Source organism: Pseudophryne corroboree, chromosome 4 (assembly GCF_028390025.1).
Source record: "Pseudophryne corroboree isolate aPseCor3 chromosome 4, aPseCor3.hap2, whole genome shotgun sequence".
Lineage (NCBI taxonomy): Eukaryota > Metazoa > Chordata > Amphibia > Anura > Myobatrachidae > Pseudophryne > Pseudophryne corroboree.
Window position 1 is genome coordinate 177256471 of NC_086447.1, and position 22098 is coordinate 177278568.

The 22098-nt window shown below is 48.1% G+C and overlaps 2 protein-coding genes across 6 annotated transcripts in view; one reads left to right on the forward strand and one right to left on the reverse strand.

The window, feature by feature from the left end:
- RNF168 (ring finger protein 168) overlaps positions 1–9559 on the reverse strand; it is a 59706-nt gene extending 50147 nt beyond the window's left edge. The window contains exon 1 of one of the 4 annotated variants that reach the window (XM_063915580.1): positions 9470–9559. The gene's annotated coding sequence lies outside the window, so the exon portion shown is untranslated. The other 3 variants (XM_063915579.1, XM_063915578.1, XM_063915577.1) reach the window with 3 other exon arrangements.
- GK5 (glycerol kinase 5) overlaps positions 9540–22098 on the forward strand; it is a 71052-nt gene continuing 58493 nt past the window's right edge. Inside the window, exons 1-3 of one of the 2 annotated variants that reach the window (XM_063915575.1) lie at positions 9540–9841; positions 17945–18038; positions 18144–18219. In XM_063915575.1, coding sequence (XP_063771645.1) covers positions 9719–9841; positions 17945–18038; positions 18144–18219 — 293 coding nt within the window. In that variant the 5' untranslated portion in view covers positions 9540–9718. The remainder of the gene's footprint in view (positions 9842–17944; positions 18039–18143; positions 18220–22098) is intronic. The other variant, XM_063915576.1, reaches the window with a different exon arrangement.

The following is a 22098-nucleotide window of genomic DNA, read 5'->3' on the forward strand; positions in this document are numbered from 1 at the left end:
CTCCCTGGCTTTCTCCTCCAGGAGAAACACCTTTTTCTGGACTGTGTCCAGAATCATCCCTAGGAACAGCAGACGTGTCGTCGGAATCAGCTGCGATTTTGGAATATTTAGAATCCACCCGTGCTGTTGTAGTACTACTTGAGATAGTGCTACTCCGACCTCTAACTGTTCTCTGGACCTTGCCCTTATCAGGAGATCGTCCAAGTAAGGGATAATTAAGACGCCTTTTCTTCGAAGAAGAATCATCATTTCGGCCATTACCTTGGTAAAGACCCGGGGTGCCGTGGACAATCCAAACGGCAGCGTCTGAAACTGATAGTGACAGTTCTGTACCACAAACCTGAGGTACCCTTGGTGAGAAGGGCAAATTGGGACATGGAGGTAAGCATCCTTGATGTCCAGAGACACCATATAGTCCCCTTCTTCCAGGTTCGCTATCACTGCTCTGAGTGACTCCATCTTGAATTTGAACCTTTGTATGTAAGTGTTCAAGGATTTCAGATTTAAAATAGGTCTCACCGAGCCGTCCGGCTTCGGTACCACAAACAGCGTGGAATAATACCCCTTTCCCTGTTGTAGGAGGGGTACATTGAGTATCACCTGCTGAGAATACAGCTTGTGAATGGCTTCCAATACCGCCTCCCTGTCGGAGGGAGACGTTGGTAAGGCAGACTTCAGGAACCGGCGAGGGGGAGACGTCTCGAATTCCAATTTGTACCCCTGAGATACTACCTGCAGGATCCAGGGGTCCACTTGCGAGTGAGCCCACTGCGCGCTGAAATTCTTGAGACGGGCCCCCACCGTGCCTGAGTCCGCTTGTAAGGCCCCAGCGTCATGCTGAGGACTTGGCAGAAGCGGGGGAGGGCTTCTGTTCCTGGGAAGAGGCTGCCTGCTGCAGTCTTTTTCCCCTTCCTCTGCCCCGGGGCAGATATGAGTGGCCTTTTGCCCGCTTGCCCTTATGGGGACGAAAGGACTGAGCCTGAAAAGACGGTGTCTTTTTCTGCTGAGAGGCGACCTGGGGTAAAAAGGTGGATTTCCCAGCCGTTGCCACCAGGCCTGATAGACCGACCCCAAATAACTCCTCCCCTTTATACGGCAATACTTCCATATGCCGTTTGGAATCCGCATCACCTGACCACTGTCGCGTCCATAACCCTCTTCTGGCAGAAATGGACAGCGCACTTACTCTTGATGCCAGAGTGCAAATATCCCTCTGTGCATCTCGCATATATAGAAATGCATCCTTTAAATGCTCTATAGTCAATAATATATTGTCCCTGTCCAGGGTATCAATATTTTCAGTCAGGGAATCCGACCAAGCCACCCCAGCACTGCACATCCAGGCTGAGGCGATTGCTGGTCGCAGTATAATACCAGTATGTGTGTATATACTTTTTAGGATATTTTCCAGCTTCCTATCAGCTGGTTCCTTGAGGGCGGCCGTATCAGGAGACGGTAACGCCACTTGTTTTGATAAACGTGTGAGCGCCTTATCTACCCTAGGGGGTGTTTCCAAACGCGCCCTAACCTCTGGCGGGAAAGGGTATAATGCCAATAATTTTTTAGAAATTAGCAGTTTTTTATCGGGGGAAACCCACGCTTCATCACACACCTCATTTAATTCATCTGATTCAGGAAAAACTACAGGTAGTTTTTTCACACCCCAAATAATACCCTTTTTTGTGGTACTTGTAGTTTCAGAAATGTTCAAAACCTCCTTCATTGCCGTGATCATTTAACGTGTGGCCCTACTGGAAAATACGTTTGTTTCCTCACCGTCGACACTGGAGTCAGTGTCCGTGTCTGTGTCGACCATCTGAGGTAACGGGCGCTTTAGAGCCCCTGACGGTGTTTGAGACGCCTGTACAGGTAATAACTGATTTGCCGGCTGTCTCATGTCGTCAACAGTCTTTTGTAAAGTGCTGACACTATCACGTAATTCCTTCCATAAGACCATCCAGTCAGGTGTCGACTCCCTAGGGGGTGACATCACTATTACAGGCAATTGCTCCGCCTCCATACCATTTTCCTCCTCATACATGTCGACACAACGTACCGACACACAGCACACACACAGGGAATGCTCTGATAGAGGACAGGACCCCACTAGCCCTTTGGGGAGACAGAGGGAGAGTTTGCCAGCACACACCAGAGCGCTATATATATATATATATATATATATATATATATATAAATAAATAAAGGGATAACCTTATATAAGTGTTTTTCCCTTATATAGCTGCTGTATAGATTTATCTGCCAATTTAGTGCCCCCCCTCTCTTGTTTTACCCTGTTTCTGTAGTGCAGGACTGCAGGGGAGAGTCAGGAAGCTTCCCTCCAACGGAGCTGTGAGGGAAAATGGCGCCAGTGTGCTGAGGAGATAGGCTCCGCCCCCTTCTCGGCGGCCTTTCTCCCGCTTTTTTAAGGAAAAATTGGCAGGGGTTAAATGCATCCATATAGCCCAGGAGCTATATGTGATGTATTTTTTTTTTTGCCATCTAAGGTGTTTTTATTGCGTCTCAGGGCGCCCCCCCCAGCGCCCTGCACCCTCAGTGACCGGAGTGTGAAGTGTGCTGAGAGCAATGGCGCACAGCTGCGGTGCTGTGCGCTACCTTATTGAAGACAGGACGTCTTCTGCCGCTGATTTTCCGGACCTCTTCAGTCTTCTGGCTCTGTAAGGGGGCCGGCGGCGCGGCTCTGGGACCCATCCATGGCTGGGCCTGTGATCGTCCCTCTGGAGCTAATGTCCAGTAGCCTAAGAAGCCCAATCCACTCTGCACGCAGGTGAGTTCGCTTCTTCTCCCCTTAGTCCCTCGGTGCAGTGAACCTGTTGCCAGCAGGATTCACTGAAAATAAAAAACCTAAAACTAAACTTTTTCTTAGAAACTCAGGAGAGTCCTAGAATGCACCCTTCTCGGCCGGGCACAAAAATCTAACTGAGGCTTGGAGGAGGGTCATGGGGGGAGGAGCCAGTGCACACCAGGTAGTCCTAAAGCTTTTACTTTTGTGCCCAGTCTCCTGCGGAGCCGCTATTCCCCATGGTCCTTTCGGAGTCCCCAGCATCCACTTAGGACGTTAGAGAAAACTCCCTTCATGCGAAGGAGTATCATCATTTCGGCCATTACCTTGGTAAAGACCCTCGGTGCCGTGGATAACCCAAACGGCAGCGTCTGGAACTGATAATGACAGTCCTGTACCACAAATCTGAGGTACTCCTGGTGAGGAGGGTAAATGGGGACATGCAGGTACGCATCCTTGATGTCCAGGGAGACCATGTAATCCCCCTCGTCCAGGCTCGCAATAACCGCCCTAAGCGATTCCATCTTGAACTTGAACCTTTTGATATAAGTGTTTAAGGATTTTAGATTTAAGATGGGTCTCACCGAACCGTCCGGTTTCGGTACCACAAACATTGTGGAATAGTAACCCTTCCCTTGCTGAAGGAGGGGTACCTTGACAATCACTTGCTGTGAATACAGTTTTTGGATAGCCACCAACACTGCCTCCCTGGTAGAGGGAGTTGCTGGTAAGGCAGATTTTAGAAAACGGCGGGGGGGGGGGGGGGCGTCTCGAATTCCAGCCTGTACCTCCGAGATACTACTTGAAGGGCCCAGGGATCCACCTGTGAGAGAGCCCACTGTGTGCTGAAATTTCTGAGACGGGCCCCCACCGTACCCGGATCCGCCTGTGAAGCCCCAGCGTCATGCTGTGGACTTACCGGACGCGGGGGAGGACTTTTGCTCTTGGGAACTGGCTGTATGCTGCAGCTTTTTCCCTCTACCTTTGCCTCTAGGCAGAAAGGATGCGCCTCGAACCCTCTTGTGTTTATGGGGCCGAAAGGACTGTACTTGATAATACGGTGCCTTCTTTTGCTGTGGGGTAGCCTGTGGCAAAAATGTCGCTTTCCCAGCCGTAGCTGTGGAAACGAGGTCTGAAAGACCATCCCCAAACAGTTCCACCCCCTTATAAGGCAAAACTTCCATGTGCCTTTTTGAATCGGCATCACCTGACCACTGCCGAGTCCATAACCCCCTTCTGGCGGCAATGGACATTGCGCTTATTTTTGATGCCAGCCGGCAAATATCCCTCTGTGCATCACGCATGTATAAGACAGCGTCCTTTATATGCTCTACTGTCAGCAAAATAGTGTCCCTATCCAGGGTATCAATATTATCCGACAGGGAATCTGACCACGCAGTAGCAGCACTGCACATCCATGTTGATGCAATCGCTGGTCGCAATATAATGCCCGTGTGTGTATATATAGCTTTTAGGGTAGCCTCCTGCTTTCTATCAGCAGGATCCTTTAGGGCGGCCGTATCCGGAGACGGTAGTGCCACCTGTTTTGATAAACGTGTAAGCGCTTTATCTACCCTAGGGGACGTTTCCCAACGTGACCTATCCTCTGGCGGGAAAGGGTACGCTGCCAATAACCGTTTAGAAATTATCAATTTCTTATCGGGGGAAGTCCAGGCTACCTCACACACCTCATTTAATTCCTCAGATGCAGGAAAAACTACTGGTAGTTTTTTCTCACCGAACATAATACCCTTTTTTGTGGTACCTGGGGTACTATCAGAAATGTGTAATACATTTTTCATTGCCTCAATCATGTAACGGGTGGACCTATTGGAGGGTACACTAGTCTCATCGTCGTCGACACTGGAGTCGGTATCCGTGTCGACATCTGTGTCTGCCATCTGAGGTAGCGGGCGTTTTAAAGCCCCTGTTGACATTTGAGACGCTGGAACAGTCACAAGCTGAGTAGCCGGCTGTCCTATGTCGTCAAACCTTTTATGTAAGGAGCCGACACTGTCACGTAATTCCTTCCATAAGTCCATCCACACAGGTGTCGACCCCTCAGGGGGTGACAACACATTTACAGGCATTTGCTCTGCCTCCACATCATTTTCCTCATCATACATGTCGACACAGCGGTACCGACACACAGCACACACACAGGGAATGCTCTGACAGAGGACAGGACCCCACAAAGCCTTTTGGGGAGACAGAGGGAGAGTATGCCAGCACACACCAGAGCGCTATATACCACAGGGATATCACCTATAAAGAGTGTTTTCCCTTATAGCTGCATATATATATATATTATACTGCGCCTAAATTTGTGCCCCCCCTCTCTTTTTTACCCTTTCTGTAGTGCAGGACTGCAGGGGAGAGCCAGGGAGCGATCCTTCCAGCGGAGCTGTGAGGGAAAATGGCGCCAGTGTGCTGAGGGAGATGGCTCCGCCCCTTTTTCGGCGGGCTTTCTCCCGCTTTTTGTGTTATTCTGGCAGGGGTAATTTACACCTATATAGCCTCTGGGGCTATATATGGTGTCAGTTTTGCCAGCCAAGGTGTTATGTTAATATTGCTGCTCAGGGCGCCCCCCAGCGCCCTGCACCCATCAGTGACCGCAGTGTGTGGTGTGCATGAGGAGCAATGGCGCACAGCTGCAGTGCTGTGCGCTACCTTGGAGAAGACAGAAGTCTTCAGCCGCCGATTTTCCGGACCTTCTTGCTTCTGGCTCTGTAAGGGGGACGGCGGCGCGGCTCCGGGAACGGACGACGAGGTCGGGTCCTGTGTACGATCCCTCTGGAACTAATGGTGTCCAGTAGCCTAAGAAGCCCAAGCTACCACCACTTAGGTAGGTTCGCTTCTTCTCCCCTTAGTCCCTCGCTGCAGTGAGCCTGTTGCCAGCAGGTCTCACTGTAAAATAAAAAACCTAAACTATACTTTCTTTCTAGGAGCTCAGGAGAGCCCCTAGTGTGCATCCAGCTCGGCCGGGCACAGAAATCTAACTGGGGCTTGGAGGAGGGTCATAGGGGGAGGAGCCAGTGCACACCAGATAGACCTAAATCTTTCTTTAGATGTGCCCAGTCTCCTGCGGAGCCGTCTATTCCCCATGGTCCTTACGGAGTCCCCAGCATCCACTAGGACGTCAGAGAAATAAACGATAACATTTATGTCGTTTTGGTTTATTGTTAGCCTGAAATCATCCAGTGTGTGTGGGGGTGATATTGGTGAACAATGCGTACTCCCGCACGTCGCTCAGTGTTCACCAATATTAAGCTGACATGCAGCTCAACCCGTCAATGTTGGGCTAAGCTGCATATTCTGGAATGCCGGCGGTGAAATCACTGAACGTTATCGTTGAACGCTATATCTTTCGACAATAGTCGTTCACTGCCAGCATTTAAACTTCGGGTAGAGTGCACCCGCCTTAAGACAAAATGGGAATCTTTTGTAAGATCATTTAGAGCCAAGTGATGAAAACATAACAGACAAGTCCACTATACTGGATAGTTCCTGCTTTAACAAGTACATACTGTACACATGCAGTCTTTAAATTAACTACATCAATCACCTAAAGCTAGACAGTTTATACAGGACTCGCAGAGGTATCTGTAACTAGAACACCAAGGGTAGGAATTCCTTGGAATTGTTTTGTGCCACCATAGTCCCCATATAAAAAGCTATTAAATAGTTTGTGTGTGTCCATCACTTACCGCAGAGATCACACCCATAGTGCAGGGGATTAGCTGCGGAAAGTATCTTCTCCCATGGCAGTTCATATACCCAAAAGCCAGGTGCACTGCAGTTAAGGTATTCAAAGGCCGACTTTGGGTGGATTTTTGCTTGCTCCTTAGGAGGGTGCACGCAGGAATCCACGATAAGTGAAGGGCACCCACCCAAACACAACTGAAAAGCTCCTGGTCACTTTAAAGGCCCGTATTCACGGGACGATGTGGGAGATATGTGTGCTGAGCGAACCGCTCAGCACACATCTCTACCCCCGTTCAGCACAGCGCGGTGTGTGCTGAGCATATGGGGGGAGACGGGGGAGAGGGGGGGTTTTGGGCGCTCATTTCACCCAGCGGGTGAAATAAGCGACCTGCTAGATTGGCCAATCTAGCACCAGTGATAGCGATGCGCGGGGCTGCGCATCGCTATCGCTGTGGGGGGTACACACACAGTGATCATGCTTAAAATCTAAGCAATTTTAAGCAGCGATCACTCCGTGAGTACCCCCCTTAAGCCTCACAAAACAATTTAATTCTCCCCTAAATTAGTTGGTGGTAGGAGTTGCATTTATTAGGAGTTGGTAACAAAGCCTGCAGAAAATGCTCATAAGAAAAGTTCTAGAGAAGGTGGCTCATGAACCTGGAGATGATGCTTCTATCACAATGAAGAAGGATTACAGTATATTTGATGTGAAGCATTTCTTTCTAGTAAGGACCGGTCTAGAAGGGGTCAAGGGTGGTGGTCATCTATTCTAAACTGTCTCCTATGGTCAACAGAGCTTACACATACTGGGGCCGATTCGGAGGTGGGAGCAAAGCAAAAAAAAAACAACTTCATATCTGTAACAAATCAAGTTGAGGGTAAATACTGGCTGCTTTTGCATGTAGCCCACAAATGCTGGATAGCTTTATTTATACACTACAATTCAGTGTGGACACACACTACCCATAGCTAAATCTCGCTGCACATTACAACTCTGCTCCACTCGCAGTGCAACAGGGTTTTGCCCAAGTGTACAGTTATTTGCGTTGTTTCTTTTCTCCCAAATCAGAATCTTCCCCTATCTTTGAAACACAGATGGGTGGACAAATTAGTATTTAAATACTACACTACTTTATATAAAACTCTCCCTAATATGCTTCATCCACAGTTATGAGGAACACCCCTGCAGACATAGCACCATTGTGGTAACAAAACCCTTTCAAAGTATAATTGTGCATCTAAGTAGAAAGGTGACACTTTTTTTGTGCCAATAGACTATTTTTTATATCACTCATTCACAATTTTCTTTTTGCATTTTATTAGTCATCGTTTTACTTCTACCTCAACTCTCTATTATATTAAAACATGAACCACTGTTAACTGAATGCAGCTCACCTTTCTGCTGCGCCCTCACCCATCAATTAAATTCATTCTGCATGCATATATTTAACAAACACACACATTTTACCCACAGACTTTATTTGCCATGTTAGAAAGAGCGAGCACAACAAAAAAAATTCTGATAAGTCAAATTCTGACTGATACAGATGTTGGAACGCTCCCACCTGAAACAGTGCCAGAATAGCTTCCGCACAGGTTCAGATTCCAAAGTCTGCAATTCTTCCCGCCGTCTAGCCTATCTTTTCTTTATTTTGAGATGAAGCTTAACGGGACCCACTTGGTCGCTATATGTGGCCCCAGCCTAATGGTGCCCATACACTTGTGAGATATTAGGTGCTATCCTTCGATTTCGACCAGATCTGTGAGAGAAATCGAAGGATTCTATGGACATTTAAGGTACCATGAGACGCGATGTGCGGGCACGCCGCTCGAATGCCGTGTCTCATGATAGATGCGGAAATATGTGCAGCACATACTCAGTGTGATCGCATGTGTTTTTTGTAACACATGCAATATATCGCACTGCGATGTGCACCCGCCGGGAGCGGACACTCAGCGGTGACGTGCCCATCACGTTATTACCATGCGATCTATCGCATGGTAATCACTTTGGCATTTCAGGTGCCGGTGTGATGTCCCGGGGCATCGCACAAGTGTATGGGCACCATTAAATCATTACACCATCTGATGATGGTGTAACCAAATAGGGCTAAACTCCAAAAAAGTTTGCGTTCCGGAGTTTGGTACATAGGGGTTAGATTGTGATCACCAATGCGAATAATGGAGACCGCTATCTGCAGCACTAATTATTACCCATCTGCAGGAGCATTCTGTGAGACCTACAGCATTAGGCTATTAGTACATAGCAACAATTCAAATAAAGCAAAAACTGCTGTTTCTACATAAATGTCAGGGAAAAAACCTTGCCCATTAGGGAGAGATGTATCCAATCTTCTAGAGTGGGGAAGTTGCCTATAGCAACCAAGAATCTTCTACATAGACTACTTGACAAATGCCATCTGATGGCAAACGCCGTCTACCCATAGGAAGGTCTGACACATCTCCCCCATTATCTGAGATGCACACATTGCAGGTGGGGGCGACACAGGGCCACAGCGTCCGCTCCTGCCCCCGGGAGTACACAGCACCCTGATGGTGACGGCCCCGGCACACAGACATGCCCGCACACGCCCGTAGTGACCGGCCCCGTGGACACCGAGTGATAGCCCGGACTACTGACCTATACTCACCGTCACAGCGCACACCCAGCCGCTGCCTCCGGTGCCCCGTCCCCGGCCTCAGCCAACGGCACTGGCAGTCGATCTGCCCACTCTGGCGCCAAAGCCTCCGAACCCAATGACAGGCGATCCCGCTCTCCCTGTCCCCTCCTCATCTGCCCAAGCACCGCGCTAAGCTGTGATCACTAGAGAGCAAACCAGCGGCCATCTTTCCGGAGACCAAAAAATCATCCATAACTATAACAGCAACGCCCTTGGTAAAGACTTATGTGTCCACACATATGGCTTTACCTCCAAAGAGTCCCCTCAGAATAACTGTCATTACCGTATAACAGCACGCACTAGCGCAGAATGTACATTTTTAAACAGATGATGGAGCATCTCCAGCACTAGGGATGTGTATGACGCGTGTTGCGCAAGATGCCAGGAGTAAAGATGGCTGCTCTCCCTCGCTGCCAATGGCTCCACCCTCCGGGAACATGGTTTCATCCCGAGGCCCCGCCCACTACACTGTTCCTGCCTAGTAGCAGCAGTGTTTGTGTTGTAGTGGGGACTGGATGCTGCTGCTGGCAGCATGGGCTCCGCTAGGAATGGGTTCCGGGAGCAGCGGGTCTTGGCTGTGGATGTCGGGAGCACGATCCTCCGGTGTTACGTGTACAATGAGTCGGCGGAGAGCTGCGGGAGTACAGAGGAAAAGGTAGCGGCAGCAGGGGGATGATGGGGGCACAGATGCTGGCGCCGGGGCACTGACAGGAGACTGTGCACTTACAGGACAAGGTGAAAACCGGAACCCGGAATGCCGGACCAGCTGCCTGCAGCAAACTCAGCCACTCTGGACTCCGGGGTCCGGACCGTTCCGTTTTTTACCTAATTCCTGCTTTTACTGACCTGTCATTTTCCATTCCTGGATTTGTGGTCAGCAGGACGGTCATGGGCTTCATGCTGGGATTTATAGAACCACAGGTGCAGCAAGAGGGTGCACATTACATACAGCATTGTGTGTTGTTATCTAAGTCTAGCAGTAAGTCATATACAAAATATACCATACCCTCCAAAGGTACTGTACCTGCCAAAAAGGTGCAGCTGGAGTGTATGATATACCACACTTGCCCATCACATGGATTAGGTAGGGGGAATATTCCATATGCACAGGCTTAACTGACTGCAGAGCAAAGGCAGGGACGTGCAGTCAGGGGAGGCAGGGGAGGCAGTGCCTCCCCTGTCATAATGATTAAGATAATACAAAGAAGATGCATATGACACATATTCTGTGCCATATGTATCTTCTTAATATTATTCTTAGTGTTGCTGTTTTTTATATGTGTTTGGGAGGCACCGATCGTGGTGCCTCCCGTTGTCACTGGGGAAAGTATGGGGAGTGGGGGGCGGGGACTAGCCATGGGCTGTAAAAGCCCATTGAAAATATATGGGAAAGCGGCACCATTAGTGGTGCCGCTTTCATACAGGGACGTGCTTTCAACCTATGAAAGCACGTCCCTGTCAGTGAGGCCACAGTGATTGGCCAGCGGATCCGTCACTGGATCCGCTGTCAATCACTGTGTCGACGACGCTGGCGGAGGAGGTGCGGGCGGCTGGATGCGGCGATGATGCGGGCGGCGGGATGCGGCGGTGGAGCGGGCGTCGGCGGTGCGGGTTGCGGCGGCGGTGCGGTGGCGTAAATTACCTTTATCCTGCAGAGTTTGGCAGCGGAGCGGTTCCAGTTTCAAAAATGGCGCCTCAGCGTCATTTTTGAAATTCAAGATGGCCGCCGCGAGCCAATCACGGCTCGCCGCGTCATCGCCCCGCCCCCTCCGGCTGACTTATATAAGTCAGCGCGAGGCGGAGGAGAGTCAGTCCGACGGTGGAGGAGGAGCTGTGGAGAGCTCCTGAAGAATGAAGACGCCGGAAGTCCTGGCTGGGCGGCGGCTATGCAAAAGAGCTTAGCAGCCGCCGCCCACCAGGTGAAGACGCTGGAAGCCCTGGGGAGGTGGCGCCCCCCCCAGGTGAAGACGCCGGAAGCCCTGGGAAGGCGGCGGCCACGCAAAAGAGCTTGAAGGCCGCCACCCCCAGGTGAAGACGCAGTTTAATAAAGCTTATTTTCAAGACAGTGTGGTGTTTTTATTTTAATATTTTCTTTACAGGTGCCAGCGGGCACTTTATGTCCGGGCATGCTGGCACTTGTGGTTCTCCAAGTGCCAGCATGCTGGGGCAGGCTTGCTGGGACCTGTAGGCTACCTGTAAAGAACAATATTACTATTCTTTGCAGGTGGACTACAGGTGCCAGCAGGCCCTTTGTGTCCGGGCATACTGGCACTTGTGGTTCTCCAAGTGCCAGCATGCTGGGGCAGGCTTGCTGGGACCTGTAGGCCACCTGTAAAGAACAATATTAACACACAATGAACTCCTCACCCACCGCCACCAGGGGTGCGGGGCATAGCACTGGGCTATCAGCCCAGTGCTGGTTATTGCTCGGGAGGGGGGACCCCATTTTTATTTTTTGGGGTTCCCGCTTTCCGAGGAATTCCAACCCTGGGCTGACTGGCTGGGGGGCAGATTAATGTTATGGCAGGGGGACCCCACACTGAGTGTCTCCCCTGCTATGGCATTACTCCCCCTGGCTGGTTCTGCCTAGTGCTGGTTTTCCTGATGTGTTGGGGGACCACACTTTTTTTTTTTTTTCAGGGGGGGGGGGGGGGGGGAGGGCTTGTTAGCTGCCAGTGCCTCCCCAACCAGTGACCTCACCGCACGTCACTGAGCAAAGGTATGCAAGATCTGGCTATTCACATGCTGTGGAACTAGAAGTCCCTGCATTCCCTGCTAGCCTGTCACTCGCTGTATGCTCTGGGACTGTTTGCTCATGTTTTGCAATTAATATTTTGCTTTCAATACCCTTATAAATGTGTTTGCTACCATGCAGTGTTTGGGTTCTGATATGAATGGTCGACCACTATTGGTCGACATGGCCGAATGGTCAACGCTTGAAAATGGTTAACACGGGACAGGCCGACACATGAAAAGGTCGACATGGGTTTTTTAAACTGTTTTTGATGTAATTTTTTCCGTAACATGATCAGGAACCCCAATTAGTGTACCGCGTCCCCTTGCGCTGCGGGCAAGGTGCCTCGCTCCGCTACTGCTGCGCTCAGCACAGGTTACCGTTTCCAATCATAGTCCACGTGGCTGGTAAAGAATGAAAAAGTTAAAAATCTATTTTTTTTAAAGCCATGTCGACCTTTTCATGTGCCGACCACTTTCATGCGTCGACCATATGTCTATGTCTACCTAATGACTGTCGACCTTAACATGGTTGACCATCCAAACTGATACCCTGTGTTTGTATGATGTGAAAAATGATCACACAACGACCCATCGCTTTGCAGGTAACCCCATCTGAATGTTGTGTATGATTATAATGCACACCCACTAATAAAGAACTCCAATTTGCAACCGTTTAAGATGAAAATGTAATCTTATTCATTTATCTATTGCGCATCACACGTCCCTTATTATCCTCACACGGGTCATTTTCTTTCCGTTCTGTTTAAATTATTGGATTTTGCAGTGAACGCCCCATTATTTAGTATGTTATAGATATACTGTAGCTTCTAACATTACTCTGGTCCCTAGGTCGTCCACACTTAGGTCGACAACTATTGGTCGACATGGTTTCCAGGTCAACATGAGTTTTTCACAAATTTTTTTTTTTTAGGAACTTTTTCATACTTTACAATCTACGTGGACTACGATTGCGAACAGTAAACAAACTATGCCGAGCACAGCGAGGCACCTTGCCCGCAGCATGGCGAGCGAACACTGTGCACTAATTGGGGTCCCGGTCACTCTATGAACAAAACGACACCAATTTTATTTTTAAATAAAAACCATGTCGACCTAATGCTTGTGTCAACCTATTTTAGGTGTCGACTTAGTCACTGTCACCCAATAGTGGTCGACCTAGTGACTGTCGGCCCTATGAACCACACCCCATTCCTCCTGCCTGGTATGCTTCTCTGTGGTAGGTGTATGGAATATGTTGGCACACGGTCAAAAATAATGAGAGGCAACATAGTCAGTGGGTTTTATTTCTATTGTAATCACACAAATGTCTTGCACTGTTTAGTCTTATTTATGATGTGGGAAATGAAATTGACTGCTACAAATGAGTCCTGTAGCCTTCGCCTGGCTCCTATTTGTTACTGCACACCACAAATGATGTATTACTGTACTGTGTTATGTGATGGGTACGCTGAGCCATGTCCCGAGAGTGTGTTCATAGGGGGTAATTCCAAGTTGATCGCAGCAGGAAAATTTTTAGCAGTTGGGCAAAACCATGTGCACTGGGGTGTGGTATTGAAAGTCGACAGTAACTAGGTCGACCACTATTGGTCGACAGTAACTAGGTCGACAGGGTGTCTAGGTCGACAGGGTCTTTAGGTCGACATGTTCTAGGTCGACAGGTCAAAAGGTCGACATGAGTTTTTTTAATGTTATTTTGGTGTCGTTTTCTTCGTAGAGTAACCGGGAACCCCTATTAGTGCACCGTGTCCCCTCGCATGGCTCGCTTCGCTCGCCATGCTTCGGGCATGGTGCCTTCGATCCGCGACTGCTTCGCTCGTCACAGATTACCGTTCCAATCGTAGTCCACGTGGATCGTTAAGTATGAAAAGGTTCAAAAAAAGAAAAAAATGTGAAAAACTCATGTCGACCTAGACGCCCTGTCGACCTAGACGCCCTGTCGACCTAGTTACTGTCGACCAATAGTGGTTGACCTAGACATTGTCGACCTAGTTACTGTCGACTTTCAATCCGGATCCCGTGCACTGCAGGGGGGGAAGATATAACATGTGCAGAGAGAAAGTACTGTAGATTTGGGTGGGTTATTTTGTTTCTGTGCAGGGTAAATACTGGCTGCTTTATTTTTACACTACAAATTAGCTTGCAGATTGAACACACCACACCCAAATCTAACTCTCTCTGCACATGTTATATCTGCCTCCCCTGCAGTGTACATGGTTTTGCCCAACTGCTATCAAAATTCCTGCTGCGATCAACTTGGAATTACCCCCATAGTGGGAAATGCCCACTGAAGGAGCTGTTTAATACCTAGGACAGTTTCTCACACTTTTTTGAATCACTGCACCCTAGAGTATCATATTTTTTATTTTTATTTTTGCAGCACCCTAGGCCTAAAGTTTCTTATTGAGAAATTTTATACCCCTTTTCCACCTGAGTGCCGGGTCCGATCTAGGATGTTTAAACAGGCTACAACCCGTGTCAGCCCCGCCGTTTCCACTGCACTTTGAAACAGGTTATTCCCGGGTCGGATCTGTTTCCACTTAACCCGGGTAAACTCTGTAAAAGTTATTGATGTCACTTATTACTCAGGGCTGAAAGCACGGGTAATGACCGTTTCCACCGCACAATTACCTGGGTCATTACCGTGTTCAACCCAGGTAGTTACCCGGGTAGGATTCCAGGGTTACTCAACCCGTGTTGAGCCGTTTCCACTTACTAAAAACCCGTGTTGATGCGCGCCCCCGTGCAAAAACACAGGTAAATTTAGCTAGTGGAAAAGGGGTGTGTATATATTCAGTTGTTCAGGGTTCAGTTGTGTGGTTAGGGACAAGATTTTCTTCTGTTTGTCCACATTTTTTTATTGACAGCCACCATCACTGGGTTTGGCCTATTACATGGACCATAAATAATTTGAATTGGTCCTGGACCACCAATCCAAGACACTCCTGCAAGTGTTTTCAGGCAACCAGTTTGAGAACCACTGACCTAGGATTAGAAACAGTATATGGAAAGATTGGTCTATTCATGAAGCAGTGAAAAGTGTGGAGAAGTGAGCCAGTGGAGAAGTTTCCCATGGCAACCAATCAGCATTGAAGTAACATTTATAATTTGCATACTTTACAATTGTACAGAGCAGCTGATTGGTTGCCATGGGCAATTTCTCCACAGGCTCCCTTTTCCACCCTTTTCACTGCTTCATGAATAGACCTCAGTGTGTCCTGAAGACCTGGGGCATACTGTGGTTTTATGAGACAAGTGTCAATTGCAACAGAGGGCTCTCGGAGAAATGGCCATTTGCGTTAGTGTTGGGAACCAAAGCCTGATAAGAGATGGTCCAGTAATTTGTGTTAAGGCTAGAATTTGTAGTGTTTTTTTTTTTTTTTTTTAATAGGAGTACCACAACCTTGAATAATGATGAATGTGGATTATATATGTTCGTTACTGCTGAGACCTTGAACTATTCACCACTCAATGCTGATAGATTAGGGTCAAGTGAAGGGGGAGATTTATCAGAACTTGGAGAGAGATAAACTGGAGCGACTGCAATAAAATATGCATCCAGCTGGGTACCTCTGTCAGTTTTTAACAGTTAGAGCTATATATCTATATGCATTTGTATTCATAATAAATATATATATAACCGACCAAATATGAACATTTGTGCTTTCCTAGCACAATGTATACTGTATATACCTGTAACAGTAAAGTCTATTAATGGGCATTTCCACCAATAAACAACCTACGATAGTGCAGTAATAATAATAATTATTATTATTAGTTAGCACATACTATGAGGAATACAAATGTGTACATCAGAGGAAGTACAATCAAGCATATGTGCCAAGTCCCTAAAAAAGGAAGTCTTGAGTGAACCAAATGCAACGGAAGGCGTCCAGTAGGCACCTCTCTCCCACTTAGATACATACACCAGCACATCCTTTATCTTCCAAATTACGAAAACTGAAGGTTTCTCACACAGACTATTCTCCACATCTCACACTGTCTGTTAAGCTGACTGAAAAAGCTATGGCAGCCATTCCATCGTCTGCATTAACAACATCACAGTGCCTGCAGTTTTTTACTTCCCCTTCTGTTCCCCTGAGGCAGGGGTGGGGAACCTTTTTTCTACCAAGGGCCATTTGGATATTTATACAATCCTTCGGGGGCCATACAAAAAATCTCAACTTAAAAAATGACCCTACCCCCCAGTAGGTCTGCCCCTTAGAGGTACTGCGTGCCAAAAAAATGGGTGTGGCCAATTAAAATGGGACATGATACACATATGCCCCCAATAGCGCAGTGCCAGATCCACAATTGCCCCCACAGTGCCAGGTATACAAATGCCCCCACAGTGCCAGGTATACCAATGCCCCCACAGTGCCAGGTATACAAATGCCCCAACAGTGCCAAATCCACAAATGTCCCCACAGTGCCAGGTATACAAATGCCCCCACAGTGTCAGGTATACAAATGCCCCCACAGTGCCAAATCCACAAATGCTCCCCACAGTGCCAGGTATACAAATGCTCCCCACAGTGCCAGGTATACAAATGCCCCCACAGGAGAAGTCCCAGCAGCAGCGCAGTCTGAGGCGTGTGTATCTGTGCATGAGCTGTTGTGGGAATAGTGCCGTGTTCTGCAGACATGGTGTTTTTTACCTAGTATATTTAGCTGTTTGGATGTCTTATTTCTGGATGTCCAGGGTGGTGATGTATGAGACTTCAGGCACCACTGCTAGTGTAATATAATATAATATAGGACACAATGATAAACCTATTATTAAGTGCTGACATAGCAAGAACGGCACATCAACTCCTTCACACAGAATTGAATTCTCCCCTCTCTGAAGTACTTGTAGGAAGATTCAGAGATCGATACAAGTGAGCTTGGATAAGGTGTAGAGGTGACTGATGTGTGGACCTACATACAAGGGCGCGTTGCAATTTAGGATAGGAGGACTCTGTAATTTTTTTAGAACTTTGGGAAACTTGTTCCTTAATGCAATTCCCTAAGTAATATATACTTGTACTATTACCCTATAGTCCAGGTTTCCTGTGCTGCACTGTAGATGGCAAAGTGCACAATGCGATGTCTTAGAAATAGGGAATTTATTGTACATTGATCTTCGTATATTGGATAAACTTCTGTCTAGGAACACATGACAATTGGCTCCCTCCCTTTTTTCTATCACCCCATGGTCCAAAAAAACGCAAGTCCTGAGGAATGACATGTTATGGTGGTGAAGCCATAGATAAGATACAAGGTGGACTATGCTCTGCTGTCGCCTCACTCTTGTCAGCTTCAGTAAGAGATAATATTGTGGGTACGATAGCTACATACATGATTTGTAATTGGCTTTATGTTCATTACTCGTATATTGGTGGTCATTCCGAGTTGTATGCACGTTGCCGATTTTCTCTATATTGCGATTAGTCGCTTACTGCGCATGCGCAAGGTTCGCAGAGCGTATGCGCTTAGTTATTTTACTCAAAAGTTAGGTATTTTACTCACGGCATAACGAGGAATTTTCATCGTTCTGGTGATTGGAGTGTGATTGACAGGAAGTGGGTGTTTCTGGGCGGAAACTGACCGTTTTATGGGAGTGTGCGGAAAAAAAGCTGGCGTTTCTGGGAAAAACGCGGGAGTGTCTGAAGAAACGGGGGAGTGTCTGGGCGAACGCTGGGTGTGTTTGTGACGTCAAACCAGGAACGAAACTGACTGAACTGATCGCAATGGCTGAGTAAGTCTGGAGCTACTCAGAAACTGCTAAGAAATTTCTATTCGCAAATCCGCTAATCTTTCGTTAGCAATTCTGCTATGCTAAGATACACTCCCAGAGGGCGGCGGCCTAGCTTGTGCAATGCTGCTAAAAGCAGCTAGCGAGCGAACAACTCGGAATGAGGGCCATTATCTTTTAGCCTTTTTTTCAAGTTGTTAGTCACAGAATGAGGAACAGTAGTCACCAGAGATTATTCCAGTGTATTTTTATTTGCTGTCCTGACAGATAAATGTTCTGTATCCCTGCCATGGACATGTGGAGATCGACCCAGAAGGATTATGGGAGCAGTTTGTGACTGTAGTGAAGGAGGCAGTAAAAGGTAATCCCTAAAAGCAAGCTGATATGCCTGCTCTACAACTAGCTCCGTTCAGTACAATGTGTCATTTAACTTATTCTTGATATTCTGTAATCACTGTGTTCACAGATGCAGGCATTCACATGAATCAGGTCGCAGGTCTTGGAATTTCCACACAGAGAGCAACTTTCATTACTTGGAACAAGTAAGTTACTGCAGACTAGGGATTAGCTACCTTGTGGTAGAAAAGTGATGGTCTATTGTCATGAGACAAACCACTTTCTGAGTAGTCCCCAAATATTAAAATGATTCTATACCCAAATGTAACCTGTATCCTAGTGTCCACTATTGGTGAGAGAGAAACTTTTTTTTTTTTCTGCTGCGGGGTACACTGGGATTCCACAGGGAATAACATCGGGGTGTAGAGTTGGGTCTTGATCCGAGGCACCAACAGGCTAAAGCTTTGACTGTTCCCATGATGCACTGCACCGCCTCCTCTATAGCCCCACCTCTAGGCACTTGAGCTCAGTTTGTAAGTTGGTGCATGCAGTGCAGGTCACTAACGGGGGGCTGCGCTAGGCAGCCATGAAAAGAGCTTTTCTAGAAGACTTCAAAGGCCTCCCTCAGCGGCGCTGTATACTCTCGCGGCCTGGTTCTCGGGTACTTACAGCGGAGGCGCTCCGGTCATGAAGCGCACATCATCGCTGCTGCTCTCCTGGATCGCGTGGCCGCACTTCAGGGATGAGGTAAGAGGGTCCCCCAGGTGGGACCCGCCGGTAAATTGCGATCTGATCGCGGTCCCAGGAGACGGACTGCGCCGCTGGCGTGGACACTGTGGCCGTGCAGGGACCCCACTATATCCACCAGGGCACGGAGCACAGGTCGGATTTACAAAAATCTGTTTGTTATAGGCTCCATAGTACCCGGTGGTGAAGTCCAGCAGAGGGGATAAGGCGCTGACATGTAGCCCCTCCCCCAGCTCCAAGCGCCATCTACAGCAGGTGTTCCCACCCCGGAGCTGCATTTCTCTCTCTCCCTCACTCCCTGTCAGCGTTTGGGCGCCATTTCACATAGCTGTGCTGATCCCGGGACTGCTGGACACTGTCTCCTCTGTAAAGCCGCCTGCCTCATCAGAGCTGTGCATTTACAGGACACTTAAATATTCTACATGTCATTTAGACAGCGTTAAGAACAAGTGCACTACTATATGAATATTTAGTACAAGTATTCTGTGATATACATCCAGTGCATTGTTATATCTGTATACATACATTTCTATATGTAGTATTACTAGTCCAGTGCAGTTTTATTGGTTATATGTAATAATTTCTTCATTGTACCTGTGACTGTGTGTGCCTATAGCTGCTGTGTAGTTTCTATTCTGTGTATCACACATATTGCTATCACTATATTCTGTAACCCTGGGGGACTAAGTGCGTCAGGGTCTAGTATACCATATAGTGTTCCACAGGATATACTGTTTCAGTCACCTCACACCGCTTAAATCCTCTGTTTGTGCTTTACATTTGCTGTCCCATAATACAGGGTTGTTTTTTTTTTTGCAGGTATTGTTTTTGTCTGGCTATATTGTACTGTTGCCCCCTAAGGCTACATTCCCAATAATGTCTGTTACACAGGGCGGCAAATCTGCAGACGCTCCTGCATCATGCAGTGCTGGCGCCACGGATTTGACTGAGGAAAATGTTTCAGCTGAGGGTTCAAGTACTGGGTGCCCTGCACCTTCCAGTCAGTCTGCAGCACCTGTGGCTAATCAAGACCCGCCTTGGGCTGCTTTTTCAAATATGCTGACTACGCTTGTAACACGACTTACGCCCCCTGTGGGACCTCCTGTGCCATTACAGCCACATATTGTCCCTGTAGTTAATCTGCCATGGGCGGATACTCTGTCAACCCAATTACAGCAATTAAGTCAGTCCTTGGTTAAACACAAACCTAACCCTCGCCCTACTTGGACCAAAGGGTCCTCTAAGCGGGCCATTTCGTCCTCACAATCCACTAATATTTCGGATGATTACTCCGATGAGGATGGGGATTATACTGATCCTTCTGATATGGATACAGTTGTTTCTGATGAGGAATCTACAACTCAGGTTGATGTTCCTGAACTAGTGGAGGCGATCAAGCTGATTCTCCAGATTGATGATGAGATTGAACCTCTTACTACGTCTAAGAAACCTGATAAGTTTAAACGTCACAAGGTTGCTAAAGTAGTTTTACCTCATTCTGACCTCTTAATTGACATACGCCAGGAAGCCTGGTCTTCTCCATGAAAGAAATTTTCCCTGTCTAAAAGGATGTTGGCTCGTTATCCTATCCCTGCGGAGTTGAGTAACAAGTGAGAAACTCCACCGCCGGTGGACTCTAATGTCGCCCGTCTAGTGGCGTCTTCTGCTCTGCCTGTCACTTCACTGAAAGAACCGACGGATAAGCGTGTGGAGGGATGCCTGAAGTCTATCTACACACTTACCGGTGCTGTACGTAGACCCGCTATGTTAGTCTCTTGGGCTGAAAAAACTAGTGAAGCATGGGTTCATGCAGTTGAGGATGAGCTACCTCTACATTTTTCTGACACTGCCAGACAATATCTGTTGTATATTACCACAGCCTCTCACTATATTCAGGAGGCGGCCTCTGACGCCGGTGTAATGGCGGCCAAGGCGTCTACTACGTCTATCCTGGCTCGCTGGATTTTGTGGTTAAGGTCCTGGAAAGTGGACCTGGACTCCAAAAAGAACCTTGGAGGTGCTCCCTTTTAAGGGGGACATACTATTTGGGGAGGATCTGAACAAGATCGTGACTGACTTGGCAAAAGCCAAGACTGCATGTCTCCCAAGTACCAATCCTTCTGCTCCGAATGCTAAGAGTACCACTATTCGTTCCTTTTGACCTCCAGGTAAAGCAAAGGGTCGGGCGTATCCTAGATAGGCTCGTACTTCCAAAACCACCAAGCCCAAGTCTAAGCAATCTAGGTCCGCCCGTTAGCCTGCTTCCAAACAGGACAAGCCTGCAGCATGATGGGGCGGGCGTCCCCCTGGGGACCTCAGGGTGGGAGGCCGACTTCTGCAGTTCGCCCAGGCCTGGTTAAGGACCACTTCGGAAGCCTGGGTGCGGGAAGTTGTCTCTCATGGGTACCGCTCAACGGTTCTGCTCGACTGTTATCCCTTCGGATCCGATGAAAGCACAAACTCCACACTTGGTTGTACAATCTCTCCTAGATTCTGGAGTGATTGTGCCGGTACCTCTGTCTCAAAGAGGCAGGGGTTACTCTTCGACCCTGTTTCTAGTCCCGAAACCAAATGGGTCCTCCCGGCCTATACTCAACCTCAAATCTTTGAACAAATTTGTGAGGGTATCCAAATTCCGTATGGAAACTCTGCGCTCTATTGTACTGGCTATGGAGCCCAAGGACTATATGGTATCCCTGGACATACAGGATGCTTACCTGCACATACCTATTACCATGTCGCATTGGCAATATCTGTGGCTTGCTATTGGCAACCTACATTAGCAATTCCAGGCCTTGCCTTTCGGACTGACCACTGCTCCTCTGATCTTTACCAAGGTCATGACAGTCGTGACGGCTCTTCTCTGCCATCAGGGTGTCAGGATCATGCCATATCTGGACGACTTGCTGATCCTGGCGAACTCCCCAGAGGTTCTCCTCAGTCATCTGGAACTGACTGTCCAATTCCTACAAGCCCACGGGTGGCTCATCAACTGGAAGAAGTCCTCGCTGGTTCCTGCTGAGAGTATGGTGCACCTGGGGGCATTCCTGGACACACACAACCAACGATTGTTCTTGTCTCCAGAGAAAGTCCTGAAACTTTAGGACAGGATCAGATACTTCCTCTCTCGCCAGAGAGTGTCAATACACTCAGAGATGCAAGTACTAGGCCTCATGGTGTCGGCTTTCGACATGGTGGAGTACGCTCAATTTCATTCCCGCCCTCTGCAGAGGTTAATTTTTTCCAAATGGGACGGCCTGCCTCATCGGATCAGGTCTCAAATGATCTCCTTGACTCCGGAGGTTCGTCTGTCACTGTGCTGGTGGCTACAGGACCAA